The 18,523-nt window shown below is 45.1% G+C and overlaps 1 protein-coding gene across 1 annotated transcript in view; it reads left to right on the top strand.

Moving 5' to 3' along the window:
- The first annotated feature begins 1,787 nt into the window (after window positions 1-1,787).
- Window positions 1,788-18,523, top strand: part of PSTPIP2 (proline-serine-threonine phosphatase interacting protein 2) — a 103,780-nt gene continuing 87,044 nt past the window's right edge. The window contains exon 1 of the mRNA XM_047764129.1: window positions 1,788-1,994. Coding sequence (XP_047620085.1) covers window positions 1,962-1,994 — 33 coding nt within the window. The 5' untranslated portion in view covers window positions 1,788-1,961. The remainder of the gene's footprint in view (window positions 1,995-18,523) is intronic.

Genomic DNA, 18,523 nt, shown 5'->3' with positions numbered 1-18,523 from the left:
TTAATGGTGGCCATTCTGCCAGGTGTGAGGTGGTACTTCATAGTAGTTTTGATTTGCATTTCTCTAATAATCAGTAATGTGGAGCATTTTTTATGTGCTTCTTGGCCATCTGTATATCTTCTTTGGAGAAATGTCTATTCAGGTCTTTTGTCCATTTTTCTTTTCTTTTCTTTTTTTTTGTCTTTTTTTTTTTTTTGTCTTTTTGCCTTTCCTAGGGCCGCTCCCGCAGCATATGGAGGTTCCCAGGCTAGGGGTCGAATCGGAGCTGGAGCCACCGGCCCACACCAGAGCCACAGCAACGTGGGATCCCAGCTGTGTCTGCAACCTACACCACAGCTCACAGCAATGCCGGATCCTTAACCCACTGAGCAAGGCCAGGGATGGAACCCACAACATCATGGTTCCTAGTCGGATTCGTTAACCACTGTGCCACCACGGGAACTCCCTGCCCATTTTTCAACTGGGTTGTTGGCTTCTTTGCTGTCAAGCTGTATAAACTGTATATTTTAGAGATTAAGCCCTTGTCAGTTTCATCGTTTGAAACTATTTTCTCCCATTCCATAGGTTGTTTTTTTAAATGGTTTCCTTTGCTGTGTAAAAGTTTGTCAGTTTGATTAGGTCCCATTGGTGTATTTTTGTTTTTATTTCTTTTACCTTGGGAGACTGACCTGAGAAAGTATTTGTAAGCTTTATGTCAGAGAGTGTTTTGCATATGTTCTCTTCTAGTTTTATGGTGTCTTGTCTTACATTTCTCTTTAAGCTGTTTTGAGTTTATTTTTGTGCATGGTGTGAGGGTGTGTTCCACATATTCCTTGTCTTTTTACTAACAACACCTGTCCAGGTGATGAGCTTAGTAAATGAGGAATGAATAAGGGTATTTTCTGGAAGCGTGGACAACCACTTGCAATTTACAATATTACCACCAGGTGGTGGAAGAGAGTTAAAATTCAGGGATCTTTGAGGTCTGAGGCAGGCAAATCAAGCACTATAAACCATGAGAGGTTTTAATTTTTTTTTGTCTTTTTGCCTTTTCTAGGGCCGTACCCGCGGCATATGGAGGTTCCCAGGCTAGGGGTCTAATCGGAGCTATAGCCGCTGACCTTCACCAGAGTCCAAGCTGTGTCTGTGACCTACACCACAGCTCACGGCAACGCTGGATCTTTAACCCACTGAGCGAGGCCAGGGATCGAACCTGCAACCTCATGGTTCCTAGTCGGATTCATTAGCCACTGAGCCACTACGGGAACTCCCATGAGAGATTTTTTAAAATGTTAAAAACGAAAACTTAGCAATTAGAATTGTACTTAAAATATTTTTTCCAAGATATTCAATACTTTCAGGAAAAATCTTGATGCTGTCTGTGGCACTTCCCCAGTTGGCATTATTTCTTACTCCTGCTGTTTAGCTTGTCTTCTTGTGCTCACTGCGGCCTCTATTGCTTCTGATGGTGCTGCCAGGCTTCCCTTTCTTTCTTCTAACTGCACTGCTTTGCAAGGAGATAAACAACTCGCTGAAGCGTCCACACTTGACGCGGCCGCTGGCATTGTCAGGGCTCAAGCATCACAGACCCGACGCGGGGACCCCGAGATCACCTGTGATTCCGGGGGGACTCCTTCCACCACCACGCTGAGCCTGGGTTTCTCCGCGAGGAACTGGGTCGAGGGAAAAGGGGGCTGTGGGCAGGAATGGGGCCTAATTCGGGGAGGCGACAGGAGCGATCCTCAAAGGCCTCGCGAAGGAGAGGGATGTAGGACTAACTAACTGATGCCTGACTCTGCGGAGCTCCAATCTGCGGGCCGCGACTCCATTCCGCTCCCCGCAGCGCTGGGTGCGGGGCGGGACAAGCGGCGGCGGGGGCGTGGCCTAGATCCCTGGTCTGGCGGCGGCGTCCACTGCCTGTGACAGTCCGGTCCCCCCGCGCCTGCTCCGGCTGTACTTGCCCTGCTCCCCGCGCGCCGGCCATGACGGGCTCACTGTTCAAGGGGAATTTTTGGGTAAGTCCGCGGGGCCGGTGGTCGAACGTCGGGCTCGGGAGCCAGGACTCTGAGGGGAACCTCGGCCCCCTGTCAGGTGCTCGCGGGCAGAACCTGAGCGGACGCGCCTCTGCGTCCCCTTTGCGCTGTCCCCAGCCCCTGCGCGCCCGCGGGTCCCCAGGCTCCTCTTTGGGCCGCCCGCGCTCCTGGACACGCTGGCTGGGTGTAGCCGAAGCCACCTTAGAGTCGGGACATTCCTCCCGCATATCACTCTTGGGGAAACCGAGACCCAAAAGGAGAAGCCACCCTCCAGGGGAGAGTCGCCGGTGGCCCCCGAGGCTGAGCCGTGAGCGGATTGGGGGCACGTGGGGTGGAGAACCTGGGGTGGGCTTCGCGGGTCTGGTCGACTTTTCCAGGTCCACAGCCTGTCCGGGCCTCGGTAGCGCCTGACTTCCCCCTGCAGACCATAGAGAGATTCTCTAGCAGAAGCTTTGCCGGGTCCTGAAGCCGGGTTTCCTGAGCGCCTCCCGGCCTTCGCCCCCGCGGGTGCGTGTGTGAAACCCTGCGAGCTGGTCAGGGTATCCGAACCGGAGGATGGAGCCCAGCCAGGAGGCAGCAGGTCCGCCTGCCCTCTCCCTCTGTCCAGCCTCTTCCCTCCTGTCTTCTCACTCCCGAAAGAGTTGGTAACCCCTCATTCGGAGAAACCACCCTCTCCCTTTAAGGCAGAAGCAGGATGTCTCAAGACTGACTTACTGCTGCCACAGGGCCCCATCTCTTTCTTGGGACCCTGCTCGCCCCCTTTTAGCTTCATAGCTGTCCAGCAGGTCTCTGCCCTCTATGGGTGGAGAAACCTGGCCCTGTAGCCTCCAGGACACAGCTTAGACCTTGCCTTATGAGGCCCCTTTTTCTGGAGTTTTTGAGATTCTTCTGGGGCACTGGCCACCTGTAGGGTACAGAGCGGTGGAAGCTTCACAAAGATGATAAACAGGGAGTTTCCGTCGTGGTGTAGTGGAAGTGAATCCTAAACCATGAGGTTGCGGGTTTGATCCCTGGCCTGGATCAGTGGGTTCAGAATCCAGCGTTGCCATGAGCCGTGGTGTAGGTCACATGCACAGCTCGGATCTGTTGTTGCTGTGGCTGTGGTGTAGGCTGGCAGCTGTAGCTCCAATTAGACCCCTAGCCTTTAAACCTCCATATGCCCTGGGTGCGGCCCTAAAAGGACAAAAGACAAAAAAACAAACAAACAAAAAAAAAACAAAAAAAGCAAACCCCAAAACAACAAACACCCCAAAAACCAACCAACCAAACAAAAATGGTAAACAGCCTGGCAGCTGGCCCCTCCAGAAGGCTTGGGAGTTGTTTGTGTAGAATATAGGACTTTGGGGTCCCCTGACTAGGTAACAGGGTGGTGGTGGTGGTGGGGGGGAAGCAGGGCAGAAAGGCCTGCCTTTTTCACCTCAAAATGTGACACACAGTTTTCAGGCCTCTGCCTTCTTTAGAGAAGCCTTTCGTGATGGTGCCCCCATAAGCACATGTTCTGTTCTTTCATAGCATTTGTCAGTTTCTGGTTTTGAGATTGGGGGCCTACAAGCATGTGAGCACCTCATGGACAGGTATTGTGCTGGCTTTCAGTGCCCCTGCCCCTTGCTCAGGCTGATGCACAGTGGTTCTCAGCAGATGGCTACAGTGGATTTGTATGGGTGACAGGGTGTGTAATGGGATGAGAGCAGCAGCCTCCACTCTCAGAGGGCTCCCAGGCAGCCCCCACCCCCCAAGTCTTTTCCAAGGGAGACATGAGTCCTAGGTTGGGAGTTAGAAGTTGGGTGAAGGTCCAGGGGAGAGACCTTTCTGGGTTTATACTTTTTTCCCCCCTCTTGGCTTTTAATTTCTGAATATATTAGACCCTAAGAGATAGTTTGCAAAGGTATCTTCCATCTCTAATTTCCTATAATACTTTATGTCAAATAATAAAAAACAATAATAGCTAAATTACTATGTATAGAGTCTGTAGCAAACACTGTTCCAAATACTTTGTACATACCACTCATTTATTTCTCACAACTGTTATCTGACTTACATCTCACACCTACCACTGCTTACTGACTATCCTGTTTTAGAGATGAGGAAACCAAGTGGCAGAAAGGTTAAGCAACATTCCCAAGTTTGTAGAGCTATTAAATAGGACTCTGTATCCACCAAATGCTCAGTGAGTGGCTTTGACGAGGCTGGTGCTCAGTGAATGTCCTTTTGACACCTCCGGAGGTAGATGAGGGGGCATCATTTGACTCTTGATGTGGATATCTTTCTTTTTTCAGCTCTGACCATGAGTTCCTCTGGGGTTTGTGCTGGGTACCACCATCCACTGAGCCCCCAGCACTGCAATGGTTCTTTGCATATGGATGCTTAGGAATCAGGCAGATGGAAAAGTCAGCCTGGATTTGGGGAGAAAAGGAGCAGAAGGGAAACTGGTGAAGGCCTCAGGGCCTGCCTTCAGCACCCTCACACTCTTAGGGCTCGGGGGGGGGGTGGGCAGGGCTGTTATTAGCATCGAGGGGATGGCAATCATTTTCATGCTTCAAGGACAAGAAGGTTGTGATTGTATAAGGTAGAAAACTTTGGAAACACAAGTAGATATCAGTTGATTGAATTTAATAAATATTTAAAATACCTTCTATGTATAGGGAGCTCTGGTGGAGGTGGCATTCGTAGGAGGTAAGACCAGCCCTTGGTTTGATGGTAGAGTCCTCATGAGGAAGCCAGCAGGGAGGGCAGGGTTTGGCCTTGAATGCCAGTCCTCAGGGATGTAGAGGAGGAAAGGGTAGGGGGATGGGCGAGTCCAGCAGGGCCTGAGAAAACTGGGCCAGGGGTAGACAAGGTCTGTTCCTGGGTAGAAAGCATAGGAAAGGGACGGGAGGAGACAGATGGGGGAATGGCAGAGGGTAGAAGAAGTCAAAGCCATAGGACAAGGTCATCAATTGTTGGGTAGTTGGGAGGGGAAAGCAGGGCTTAGAGGAGGCTCTGTGTGAGGTGAATAGGAGAATGAGGAGTAGGCCCCAGAAATAAGGAAGTTGGAATGAGGAACTGGTTTGTGGGGAGAGGAGGAGGAGGCAAAAGTGATATTGACAATATTTAACCACAGGGGTAGCACTGTGAGGACCAAGGCCAGCAGCACCCTGAACCAGCCTCCCAGCCCGTTGCCAGGGTTGCTGGATATAGGGAGGGAACAGGGTGCCAGACAGCAGAGTTTGGGAACATTCTAATATTTTAACAATCAGTTGCAGGTGCTCAGTTGTCAATATTATAGGTTTGGAGAGCTGGTAGATATGGCCCTGGCAGCTTGGAAAGGGTGTCCAGGCAAGAGAGTGCATAGGACAGCATAAAGTACAACGGAAGAGTCAGCAGCAGAAGCTCTGTGGTGCCTGGTCAAGTGTGAATCCAGATCTGCCCATTATAGCTGGGTGACCTTGGGCAAATTACTTCAACTTCCATTCTCTGTTTTTCTATGTAGAACAATGAGGATAATAACAATGTCTACACTATAGGACGGTTGTGAGGATTAAATCAGAGTTTGGTATGTGCTGAGCACATAGTGAGCACTTGTGATTGTCAACTATTGTCAGCACAGAGGTGACAATTCAAGTTGAAAGAATCAAGAGATAAGAGGTCCCCAGAGAGGCAGTCTTTGTGAATACCTGTGTTTCAGCATTGGAAGAGAGGGGTCAGATGAAGAGAGTCAGAGATGTTAGGGATTCAACCCTCACAGAGGCCATCGCAGGCCAGGATAGGAATGTCCCATGGGAGAGGAGTAGCCCATGGTCAAATAGGTACAAGTTCCTGAAAAGGTATGAGTCAGAACATGCTCATAAATAATTTTCTTCAATTGCCCCATGGAAAGTTTATTTAAAGGAAACCTTTGGTGGATCTGTTTGAAAAGGGAACAGTCAGAGTTCTTTAAAACTGAGACCCCAACTGAGTTTGCCTGATGCAAACACTCCTGTGTGCTGTTGCTCTCCCAGTGGTCATATGGTTAAGCGGTACTGTGTTTATCTATGTTAATATATATATATATATTTTTTTTTTTTTTTTTTTTTTTGCTTTTTAGGGCCACACCCATGGCATATGGAAGTTCCCAGGCTAGGGGTAGAATCGGAGCTGCAGCTGCTGGCCTCCACCATAGCCACAGCGATGCCAGATCTGAGCTGGGTTAGCAACCTACACCACAGCTCATAGAAACACCGGATCCTTAACCCGATGAGCGGGGCCAGGAATTGAACCTGAGTCCTTATGGATCATAGTTGCGTTCATTACCACTGAACCATGACAGGAACTCCCTATCTTGGTTAATGTTGATGGTCCCTTGTCAGAATGAGACAGTGGCCATGGATGTGGTTTCCAGAGCTTCAGGGAAGTAGGTGACAGGATAAGGAAAAGCCCAGCCTTCAGCCTGTGACTAGTGGGGACATGCCCAGGTGACTGTAGAACCTGTTCCAGAAGAGAGATAGCCTTTCACCTCAGGAGATTCCCACATTCCTCACTAAGGTGTGAGGCCCAGCCTGGCCCTTGATGTCCTCTAGATCTTTTTTTTTTTTCCTCTTTGCTTTTTAGGGCCACACCTGTGGCATAAGGAGGTTCCCCGGCTAGGGGTAGAATTGGAGGTGTAACTGCAAGCCTATGCCACAGCCACAGCAACGCAGGATCCGAGCTGCATCTGTGACCTACACCACAGCTCATGGCAACGCCAGATCCTTAACCCACTGAGCGAGGCCAGGGATTGAACCTGCATCCGAGTGGATGCTAGTCAGATTCATTAACCACTGAGCCACGATGGGAACTCCTAGATCCTTATTTTGACTTGACCTTCCTGATTCTCATGGCCCTTGGCCCAGACTAGCCTCCCAGTGCCTGTCTTGCACTTCCTCTGCCCCTGCCCCTGCCCCTGCCCCTGCAGTGGTCTTGGCTCCTCTGCTCTGTCAGGGAGTGACCCGGAAAGGCTGGGGCCAGCTGAACTTGCTCATTGTCCCTGGAAATCCAGGACGGTCCCTCTGCTCCAAACCTCTGATCACTTTGGAATCTGGTCATTCTGGGCCTTCCCAGAGCTTGAGGTGGCATTGTATATGGCTTTGCTCCCTGGCTTTTTTCTGTACAGTGTGCGAAGCTACTTTTTTCTTATATAAACAAAGAAGAAAATAGATGATCACACAGACCCTTCATTTTCATCTCATGTTCTTTTGTAATACTCTGTCATGGAAACAGGTGCCTAGAAACACACCTGGAGGGCAATTTTGCATTGTCCTGTCTGGTGGCAAAATGCAAGGTAAAGTCATTGTCCATCACTCCCTCCAGTTCATTCAGGAGCAGCCACTGGGTTCTGTCCTAAAATAATTATCAACATCCTTTTCCTTGCCTTGCCTTGCCTAGCCCGTAAGCATGTGGAAATTCCCTAGCCAGGGGTCTAACCCACACCACAGCTGCAAGCAGAGCCATGAAGTGACATTGCTGGATCTTTAACTCCCTGAGCCATGAGGGAACTCAAGAATCCTTTCTTCTTGTTTTAGTTTCTTAAAAATTTAATAAGAGAGGCATAGGACCTATTCTTCTAAGGAAAGTAAGAAATTCTTTTTGAAATGCATAAAACAAAACCTGAACAAGTGGAAAGGGAATAAAAGTTTGTTAACAAACTTTTAAAAAATGATTTTCATTTTTTCTATTATAGTTGGTTTACAGTGTTCTGTCAATTTTCTACTGTACAGCAAAGTGACCCAGTCTCTCTCTCTCTCACACACACACACACACACACACACACACACACATACACATTCTTTTTCTCACATTATCCTCCATCATGCTCAATCATAAGTGACTGGATATAGTTCCCAGTGCTATACGACATGTTAACAAACTTTTAAAAGTCTAGATAATGCAAGCATATTCTTAAAAAAAAAATCCAGATATTTCTAAATGACTTGTAATGAAAAACAATATAATCATTATTTATGGGGTCACAGTATGTAAGGATTGTTTACTTCAAAGCTAAGCAGTGTAGTATGGTTAGAAATCCATTCTTGTTTTTATTGGACTTTCTAATTCTTTGTGTGTGCGTGCGTGTGCGTGTGCGTGTGTGTGTGTGTGTGTGTGTGTGTGTGTGTAGGCATTATTCACCTTTATCAGAGACTTTTAAAAAATGCTCCACTGTATCAGGTTTTTTCCCTCACAAACAACAGTTCATTCACAGATTGGACTTACATAGTGAATATTGAGGTCAAAGTTTGGTGTGACGGGAGTTCCCGTCGTGGTGCAGTGGTTAATGAATCCGAATAGGAACCATGAGGTTTCGGGTTCAATCCCTGGCCTTGCTTAGTGGGTTAAAGATCTGGCATTGCCGTGAGCTGTGGTGTAGGTCACAGATGCAGCTTGGATCCCGCTTTGCTGAAAAGGCAAAAAGACAAAAAAAAAAAGTTTGATGTGACAGATACCCATTATGGAAAGGTGTAAAAATATATACAACATATGCATAAATAAATACACATAAAATTCATTTTAAAGTAAAAAAGACTTGGTATATGCAAATTTGGTATAAGTGTGTATGGATGCATATTAATTTATGGATTTTTCTGGTAAAAGCAACTATAGATGTCATCAGTCAGTCAAAGCAGAATATTGGTTATATCCAAATATATAAGGAGTTCCCTGGTGGCTCATATTAAGGATCCAGCATTGTCATTGTAGTGTTGAGGATTCAATCCCTGGCCATGCAGTGGATGTGGCAAAAAGAAAGAAAGAAAGAACTGGAGTTCCCATCATGGCGCAGCAGAAACGAATCCTAGTAACCATGAGGTTGTGGGTTCAATCCATGGCCTTGCTTGGTAGGTTAAGGATCCATCAATGCTGTGAGCTGTGGTGTAGGTCGCAGATGAGTCTCAGATCCTGTAGCTATGGTTGTGGTGTAGGCTGGCATCTATAGGTCCAATTCAATCCCTAGCCTGGGAACGTCCATATGCCAAGGGTGAGGCTCAAAAAAGCAAAAACAAACAAACAAAACAAAAAAACCCCCTAAATATATGCAATATCCAAAGTACTTCTGTTTGTACAACTAATAGGTATTTTGTAATTAATTTTTGTAATTCTTTTTTTTTCTTCTGCTTTTTAGGGCTGAACTTGTGGCATATGGAGGTTCCAGGCTAGGGGTTGAATTGAAGCTGTAGCTGCTGGCTTACAGCCACAGCAACTCAGGATCCGAGTTGCATCTGTGACCTACACCACAGCTCATGGCAACGCTGGATCCTTAACCCTCTGAGCGAGGCCAGGGATTGAGCCTGCAACCTCATGGTTCCTAGTCAGATTCGTTTCTGCAGTGCCACGACAGGAACTCCAATTTGTAATTCTTATTTACTATCTCCTACATGTAGTCAGAATACCCATTTTTGTATATATTTTTTTACAGTATAAATATCATCTAAGTTTAGTACTACTGAAAAGCTCATCTGAATGGAAAGTAGGTGACATTTTTCTTTACTTGCCTATACTAGAAATTTCCAGTTTTGATAAAAAAAAAATTGGGAATTTTAAATAAGAGGGACTGTTGGTTAGCTTCAGAGAATGACAGCCATTGTAATTTTTTTTTTTTTTTTTTGGCTACCCTGAAGCATGAGGAAGTTCCTGGGCCAGGGGTCAAACCCACACCACAGCAGTGACCCGAGCCACAGCAATGACAACACTGGATTCCTAGCCTGCTGAGCCACCAGGGAACTCCTGTAATTTAAAAAAAATATCAAACTATTTTAAAATTTTCCAACAAGGAGTTCCCAGTTTGGCCCAGTGGGTTAGAATCCAGGTGCAGTGGCCTGGGTTGCTGAGGAGGTGCAGGGTTGATCCCTAGCCCCACGCAGTGTGTTAAGGATCTGGTGTTGCTACGCTGTGGTGTAGATCACAGCTCTGGCTCAGATTCAGTACCTAGCCTGGGAACTTTCATATGCTGGGTGCGGCCAAAACAAAACAAAAACAAAAATTTTCCAACAAAATAAATGAGAATGCTTTAATTTAATTAAGATGTTGTTGCCAGGAATTTAAAGCCTCTCATATGCCATGAAAATCCATGACAGCTGCAGAGCTAAGTGATCTCTCTCCAGAAAAGTCAGGCAGCAGGAAACCAGATATTTTGAACACCAGTGTTCACATGGCTGCTGTGAGTCTCACAGCCTCCAACAAGGGTTTCGGAACCTCGCTCCCAGTCATGGGCTTCTTGTTCCCCAAACAGTGGTATGTAGTGAAAGTGGGAAAAGGAGGCTTCTCAAAGAAACACTAGACCATGGCCCTGTTTGTTTAATGCTGCTTTACTTCATGTGTTTTGGGCTGAAGTTTAGACAAAGTTAAGGAGCAGATTTCAACACATCTGAAACAGGTTTGTTCTTCAGGAGAAGAGGAAAGCTTTTCCCCAGTTGGTCATAATGCCCTCATTTTAAATACTTTCCCTATTCGTATGTGTAAGGAGGTGCCAGGCAGCACAAGGCAGTTTTAAACTCCAGTGCACAAATCCATAGCGTTCATCTGTATCTATCTTTGGGAACTGTTATATAGCCTTCCAGCTCACTTGTCAGATACGGCTGTTGCTTTAACACTAAACCAGGTCACAATGGACGGATTGGTAGATTACAAATCAAGTGAAGACTTCCTTTCTTTTTCTTTTTAAAAATTTTATTTCGGGAGTTCCTGTCGTGGCTCAGTGGTTAACAAGCCCAACTAGGATCCATGAGGATGTGGGCTGGATCCCTGCCCTTGCTCAGTGGATTAAGGATCTAGCGCTGCTGTGAGCTGTGTGTAGGTCGAAGATGCGGCTCAGTTCTAGAGCTGCTGTGGCTGTGGTGTAGGTCAGCAGCTACAGCTCCTATTCAACCCCTAGCCTGGAAACCTCCATATGCCGCGAGTGTGGCCCTAAAAAGACAAAAAAAAAAAAGTTATTGCAGTATAGTTGACCTACAATGTTGTATTTGTTTCAGGTGTACAACAAATTGAATCGGCTTTACATAGATATCCATTCTTTTTTTCCCATGTAGGTTATTACAAACTATTGAGTAGATTTTTCTGTGCTATACAGTAGGTTCTTCTTCTTCTTTTTTTTTTTGTCGTCTTTTTAGGGCCGCACCCACGGCGTACGGAAGTTCCCAGGCTAGGGGTCGATTCAGAGCTATAGCTGCTGGCCTACATCACAGCCTCAGCAACACCAGATCTGAGCCGTGTCTGCAACCTATACCACAGCTCATGGCAACACTGGATCCTTAACCCACTGAACAAGGCCAGGGGTTGAACCTGCATCCTCATGGATGCTAGGCAGATTCGTTTCCTCTGAGCCACGAGGGGAACTCCTATACAGGAGGTTCTTGTTAATCATCTATTTTCTACAGTAGTGTATGTATGATATTCCCATCCTTGTAATTCCTCCCTCCCCACTAAGGCTCCCCTTATAGTAGCCATAAGATTGCTTTTGAAATCTGTGATTTTGTTCTTGTTTTATAAATAAGTTACTTTGAATCATTTTTATAGATCCCACATATAAATGATGTCATATGGTATTTATCTTTCTCTTTATGACTTCATTCAGTATGATAATCTCTAGGTCTGTCCATGTTGCTGCAAATGGCATTATTTCATTTTTTATGGCCGAATAGTATTCCATTGTATGTATGTACCACACCTTCTTTATCCATTCCTCAGTTGATGGTCATTTAGGGGTTGCATCCATGGAAGACTTTCTTTTTTAACAGAAGTGATCACAGCTAAATATTTGTGAAAGTAAAAGAAAGGAATATTCTTAGATATATAAATGCTGTATTTACTTGCTGTTCTTTTTTTTTTAAGGCTCTTAAATATTTTAAATGATTTTTCATCTTCAATGTTTTTTCCCAGGTGACTATTTATTTATTCTTTAAACATATTACTGTTTGTTTATGGGGTACTTTCCAGTTTCAAGTGCTTTTATAAGTCCCCAAGAATGGTACTATAATGACATCACTGTTGTTACAACTATAATTTAGGAGAGAGAGACACACACACACCCTAACTATAATTTAGGAGAGGGACACACACACACACACACACCCTCACACCCTCAGCACTCACACTGTGAGGTGCAGCCACCCAAAACTACTTGCTACAGCGTGGTCAAGGAAGAAGGTGGGGAGGTGTTGCTTGGCCCCCTCCCCAAGCCTCTGCATTGACCTCCACTTCTACCTCTAGGTCTCTAGGTCTCTAGGCTGACTTTTTCTGAAAGTCTGTTGCATATTTCTTTTATTTTTTTTTAAGATTTTTATTTTTTCTATTATAGCTGGTTTACAACGTTCAGTCAATTTCTGCTCTACAGCAATGTGTTATATATACCACATTAACCAATTCATCTGTCGATGGACATTTAGATTGTTTCCATGTCTTCGTTATTGTGAATAGTGTTGCAATGAACATAGAGATGAAAGTATCTCTTTCAATGACAGTTTTGTCTGGATATATGCCCAGGAGAGGGATTGCTGGGTCATATGGTAGTTCCATGTTTAGTTTTCTGAGGACCCTCCATACTGTTTTCCATAGTGGTTGTACCAACAGTGCAGGAGGGTTCTCTTTTCTCTACACTCTCTCCATGCTGCATATTTCTAACAGTACACTTACCCCTCTGTGTTCAATCCTCTATTTCTTTGCTCGTCTTCCTTGGTAGACTATGGTCCACTTTTGTCTTATTTACCTTTGTGTCCCCAGAGCTTGGCACAGTTCCAAGAACAGAGTTTGTGCTCAATAAATGTTTAGCAAGTGAATAAATGAACACTAAACTCTCACCTACTTGATGTTACAAGGGGCACCCCCTGGCCTCTACCCCCTGCACAATACGTAATATTCAGGGGCCATGCATCTGCATTCCACATATTAACTATTTTTGTTGCCTTTTTTTAGTCTGATACCACACCTAAAAAATTGTGGTATAATATGTATGACATAAAATGCATCACCTTAACCTTTTGTGAATGTACATTTCAGTGGTATTAATAATTCACATTGAGAGATCCCATCATGGCTCAGCGGAAACGAATATGACTAGCATCCATGAGGTCGCAGGTTCAATCCCTGGCCCTGCTCAGTGGGTTAAGGATCCAGGATTGCCAGGAAGTGTGGTGTAGGTCGCAGACACAGCTTGGATCTGGTGTTACTGTGGCTGTGGCATAGGCCAGTGGCTACAGTTCCGATTCGACCCCTAGCCTGGGAATCTCCATATGCTGTGGGTGTGGCCCTAAAAAGACAAAAATAATAATAATAATTCACATTGCTGTGCAACCATCACCACCATCCATCAAAACTATTGTCCTCTTGTAGCATTGCAAATCTATGCCCATTAAACAGTAACTCCCCGTTCTCCCCCTCCCCCAGCCCTTCGCCACCACCATTACATATCTACTGTCTCTATGACTTTGACTACTCTGAGTACCTCATGGAAGTAGAATCCTAGAACATTTGTCCTTTTATGACAACACTTAGTGTAACCTATGTTGTAGCATATGTCAGAATTTCCTCCCTTTTTAAGCTGAACAATATTCCGTTGTGTATACATACCACATTTGGCTTATTCATTCATCCACTGATAGATACTTGAATTGCTTCCATGTTTTAGTTATTGTGAATAAGACTGCTGTGAACATGGATGTCCACATATTTCTTTAAGACCCTGCCTTCAGTTCTTTTGGTATGTACCCAGAAGTGTAATTGCTGGGTCATACAAAAATGTGCTTTTTAATTTTTTGAGGAACTGCCATATGTTTCCCGCAGAGGCTGTACCGTTTTACATTCTCACCAACAGTGCAGAAAGGTTCCTATTTCTTCACATCCTTACCAGCACCTATTATTTTCCTTTTTTTGCTTTTGTTTTCCACTCCCCTTAGATCTGTACTTCCCTCCCACATTCTTCCTCTGGTTTGATGATCTTGACTCCTACCCTACTAAGAAAGCAGACACCAACTGGCGAAAGCTCACTTACCTTCCAAATAAGTAAGATGAGGTTCAGCCATGAGTAATAGAAAAACCAAAAACAGCAGTGGTCTAGACAAGGGCAGTCTTTACCACTCACATATGTGAAGTCCCACGCTGGGCACTCCAGGGCTGGCACGGCCACCTGTAACGTCAGGACCCACACTTCTGTCTGGTTCCTCCAGCGGTACCTGGGTTAATGCCTGGTACATAATGGATTCACAGGGATGGCTGGTCAATGACTGAAAATAGAGTTTATTAACAGTAGGACATTTAAAAACTTTAGATATATGGAACCAAACTGATTTCCTAAAGGGCAGATGTATTCTCAGTGTTCCCCCAAATTTCTGAAGATCATAGGTTTCACTGCATCAGTCATGGCAGTGAAACCCTATTATTAAGCAAAAATAGAGCCTTATTAAACTTTCATTTGTATTTTTACCACCAGGGTGAGTGAACATTTGTTTATTTTCTTGTTGTATTTCCTCTTTTACAAATGGCTTTGTTTCCTTCCTCATGCTTTACTTATAAATTTACATGTATTTTTTAAATGATAAAGGTATTCTTTGTCATTCACTACGAATATTTGAATGTCTAATCTTGTATATATGCGTGTGTGTGTATGTGTGTGTGTGTGTGTGTGTGTAATTCACACATTCTAGCCTCCGGTAACTAGCATGCAGTAGTGAAAGGCATTCCTTACATACTCAAGCTTTTGCCTTGGATATCCTTGGTTGAAATCCAGCTCTGCTCCTTTTGAGCTGGGGGGGAATGTGCCCTTGCTCAGATTACTCACTCTTAAACTTCGTATCCTCATCTGTAAAATGATCATTGCACTTAAACTTGTATGTGTATTTTTGTTGTTGCTGTTGTTTTGGCCATGCCCATGGCAAGTGGAAGTTCTGCAGCCAGGGATCAAACCCGTGCCACAGATATGACCCAAGCTATAGCAGTGATCCTTAATGCTGGATCCTTAACCTGATGTGCCGCCAGAGAACTCCTGTATATATGTTCTGCAAACATTTTATACAGTCAAGTTTGTTGAGCTTACCTTTTGTAATTTCATCTATTACACATCAAGGTTTAAAAACTCTTCTCCAGGAGTTTCCATTGTGGATCAGCAGAAACGAATCTGACTAGGAACCAAGAGGATGCAGGTTCGATCTCTGGCCTCACTCAGAGGATCTGGTGTTGCTGTGAGCTATGGTGTAGGTTGCAGAAGCGGCTCAGATCTGGTGTTGCTGTGGCTGTGGTATAGGCCCCCAGTTCAGGCTTCTTTATCTAAAGGTCCTGTGTTAGCACCTACCTGTTTAATCAGGATTCCCACGTAATTCCTGCTTAGAAGAGTGATCACCTTTGATTCTGGCCACCCATGGCTCAGGAATACTCTCTTGGCTGACAGACCTCTCCCTGGCCTACCTGGGTTGGTGTGGCACTTTCCTGGGGGGTCTGTGTGTGAGGGACCCTCATGTTCCTCCCAGGTATCCTCAATTCTAAGTCAAGGGGAGCAGACATGCTACAGACACAGGCATCTGCCTGTGAGCCAGGTGGCCCCTTCTACAGAAACTAAACTAAGAGGCCCCAGAGGCCAAGGGCCCAGAAAGCTAGGAGCTCGTCTGCTCTCTGAAGGCAAAGAAGTCAGTCCTGTGGGTGTGGTTGCAGAAGGGGAAGCTAGAAGCCTGGAAGGAGAGGGGCCTGAGAGAGGCTGAGTATTACATGGCTATAGCTATTCGTATGGAACCGTGATTGAGAGAACAGGAAGTGGGGAGAGAGAGGCCAGCAGCCAGGGGCAGCCGCAGCCCTCCCAGCCAGGGCTATGTATCATTTGGGGTCTCCACCTGACTCTACCTCAGATGGAGGTGAGCAGCTTGCCTGAAGCCACCCAGCTAACCACTCTGGGCTTGGGCTTCCTGTTGTGCAACAAGAATACTGCTATCTGGCCCAATCCTAGAGCCACCATGTCTCGGATGGGGGAGGTGGGTTTGTCAGTAAGGTATTAGTATGTCAATATTGTAGTGTTTTTTGCAGTTATGATTATGATTTTGATGATGATTATTATTTCTGTCTTTTTGTCTTTTCTAGGGCCACACCTGTGGCATATGGAGATTCCCAGGCTAGGGGTCTAATCGGAGCTGTAGCTGCCAGCCTATGCCACACCCACAGCAATGCAGGATCCGAGCCGCATCTGCGACCTACACCACAGCTCACGGCAACACCAGATCCTTAACCCACTGAGCGAGGCCAGGGATTGAACCTGCAACTTCATGGTTCCTAGTTGGATTCGTTAACCACTGAGCCACAATGGGAACTGCTATTATTGTTATTATTATTATTATTTTACGACTGCACCTGAGACATATGAAAGTTCCCAGGCCAGGGATTGAATCCGAGCTGCAGCTGCAGCAATGCTGGATCCTTTAACCCACTGCACTGTGCTGGGGATCAAACCTGCACCTCTACAGTGACCAGGGCCACTGAAGTCAGATTCTTAACCCCCTGTACCACAGCAAGAACTCCAGCAGTTAAATTAATTTTTAAAATTGATATTGTAATGAAAACGATGAGTGGTAATCACTTTAAAAATTTTAAGGCATTGTTAGAACAAGACTAATCGCTACAAATTATGATTTAAAACAAGTACCATTGAAGGTATTTATAATATATGAAGTTTAAAAAGTTACTAACTTGTAGAATAAGACTTCATTTTTATTTAGAAAATATAAAAACCTAGTCATATGTCATTGGGAAAATATATGTGGTTTTACAGTAAAATGTTAACTATTGTTTTCTCTGGGGTTTCATATACTATGGAAAATATAATTATTTTCAAAAGCTTATCTGTACTTTTCTAGTTTCTATAATAAATGTAATTTTTTTTTTAATCTTTTTGCCATTTCTTGGGCCACTCATGCAGCATATGGAGGTTCTCAGGCTAGGGGTCTAATCAGAGCTGTAGCCACTGGCCTACGCCAGAGCCACAGCAATGTAGGATCCGAGCCATGTCTGCGACCTACACCACAGCTCACGGCAACACTAGATCCTTAACCCACTGAGCAAGGCCAGGGACCGAACCCGCCACCTCATGGTTCCTAGTCGGATTGGTTAACCACTGTGCCACGATGGGAACTCCCAAACCAGCTTCTGTTGATGGTTTCCACATTTTTTTTTTTTGTCTTTTTAGGGCCATACCCTCGGGAGATGGAGGTTCCCAGGCTATGGGTTGAATCAGAGCTGTAGCTCCCAGCCTACCCCACAGCCACAGCAACTCAGGATCTGAGCCACGTCTGCAACCTACACCACAGCTCTTAGCAATGCCAGATCCTTAACCCACTGATAGAGGCCAGGGATCGAACCCGAATCCTCATGGATACTAGTTGGATTTGTTTCCGCTGTGCCACAAGGGGAACTTCCAGTTTCCACATTTTTTAACTTCCTCTTTAGTTTATATAGTATATAAAATTTTAATAGAATATATAATACGTATTTTTTAAACTATATAAAGTTTTTATAGAATATAAACTATACTCTCATCTCCATGGGTTCTAAATTTTACTTGATAGACAAAAAATTTCAAATTACCTAAACAAAAATAACCGTCTCCACCCCTGCATTTCCAGCTAGAAAATTCCTCCTCAGGGCTTCCAGAATGTCCTCCTTCTGTGAGTCCTGGTCTTACCAGCCCTGACAGTACTTCTCTGTGCCCACACAGGGATCTCTGTACTTTTATCATGAGGCTAATTCCATAGTTTTTATCTCAGGGCTCAGTGGTACAGCTTTCAGCCCTGGGTGAGCATGGTTTCGAAGCCCTGCTCAGCTATGTATGCTACTGCTGTGTGACTTTGGGTTGGTGGTGTTACCTCTCTGAATCTCTGTGTCTGCATCTGTAACATCCAGATGATGATACCCATTAGGATTGGGGTAAGAAACCTGATTTTGGTGAGTGTTTACTGAGTGCCTAGACATGACACCAGATTTTGGATACTTATAGTCTAGTGCGTGAGACCCATGGTGCCAGATAAATATATCATACACGTTAAGGATCTTGGTGACTGTAATGAAGGAGATAGAGGGTATGAGTTTTCTGTTACTGCTATAACAAATCACCACAAACTTAGTGACTTAAAATAACACAAACAGCCTTACAGTTTTGGATGGCAGAAATCTTACTGGGGTAAAATTGTATCTGCAGGGCTGCATTCCCTCTTGAGGGCTTAGGAGAAATAAGCCTGTTTCTCCGCTTCTTGCCACTTCTTGTGTCCAGAGGCTGCCCTCGTTTTTTGGCTAGTGGCCCTGAAGAGGCCACTAATCGCATCAGTAATCGCATCACTCTTGCTTCTGTCTTTTAAGGACTCTTGTGGTTAATGTTGGGTCCACTTGGATAATCTCTTCATCTCAAAGGCCTTCATTTAATCACAACTGCAGACTTAGTTTTGCTGTGAAAGATAACATATTCACAAGTGCCAGGGATTATGACTTGGGCATCTTTCCCGGTGGCAGTGGTTGTTATTCTGCCTCCCACACAGTGTGATTGGATAGTCACCGGATGTATATGT

Source organism: Phacochoerus africanus, chromosome 2, assembly GCF_016906955.1.
Source record: "Phacochoerus africanus isolate WHEZ1 chromosome 2, ROS_Pafr_v1, whole genome shotgun sequence".
NCBI lineage: Eukaryota > Metazoa > Chordata > Mammalia > Artiodactyla > Suidae > Phacochoerus > Phacochoerus africanus.
This window is presented reverse-complemented; position numbering and strand designations above follow the sequence as displayed.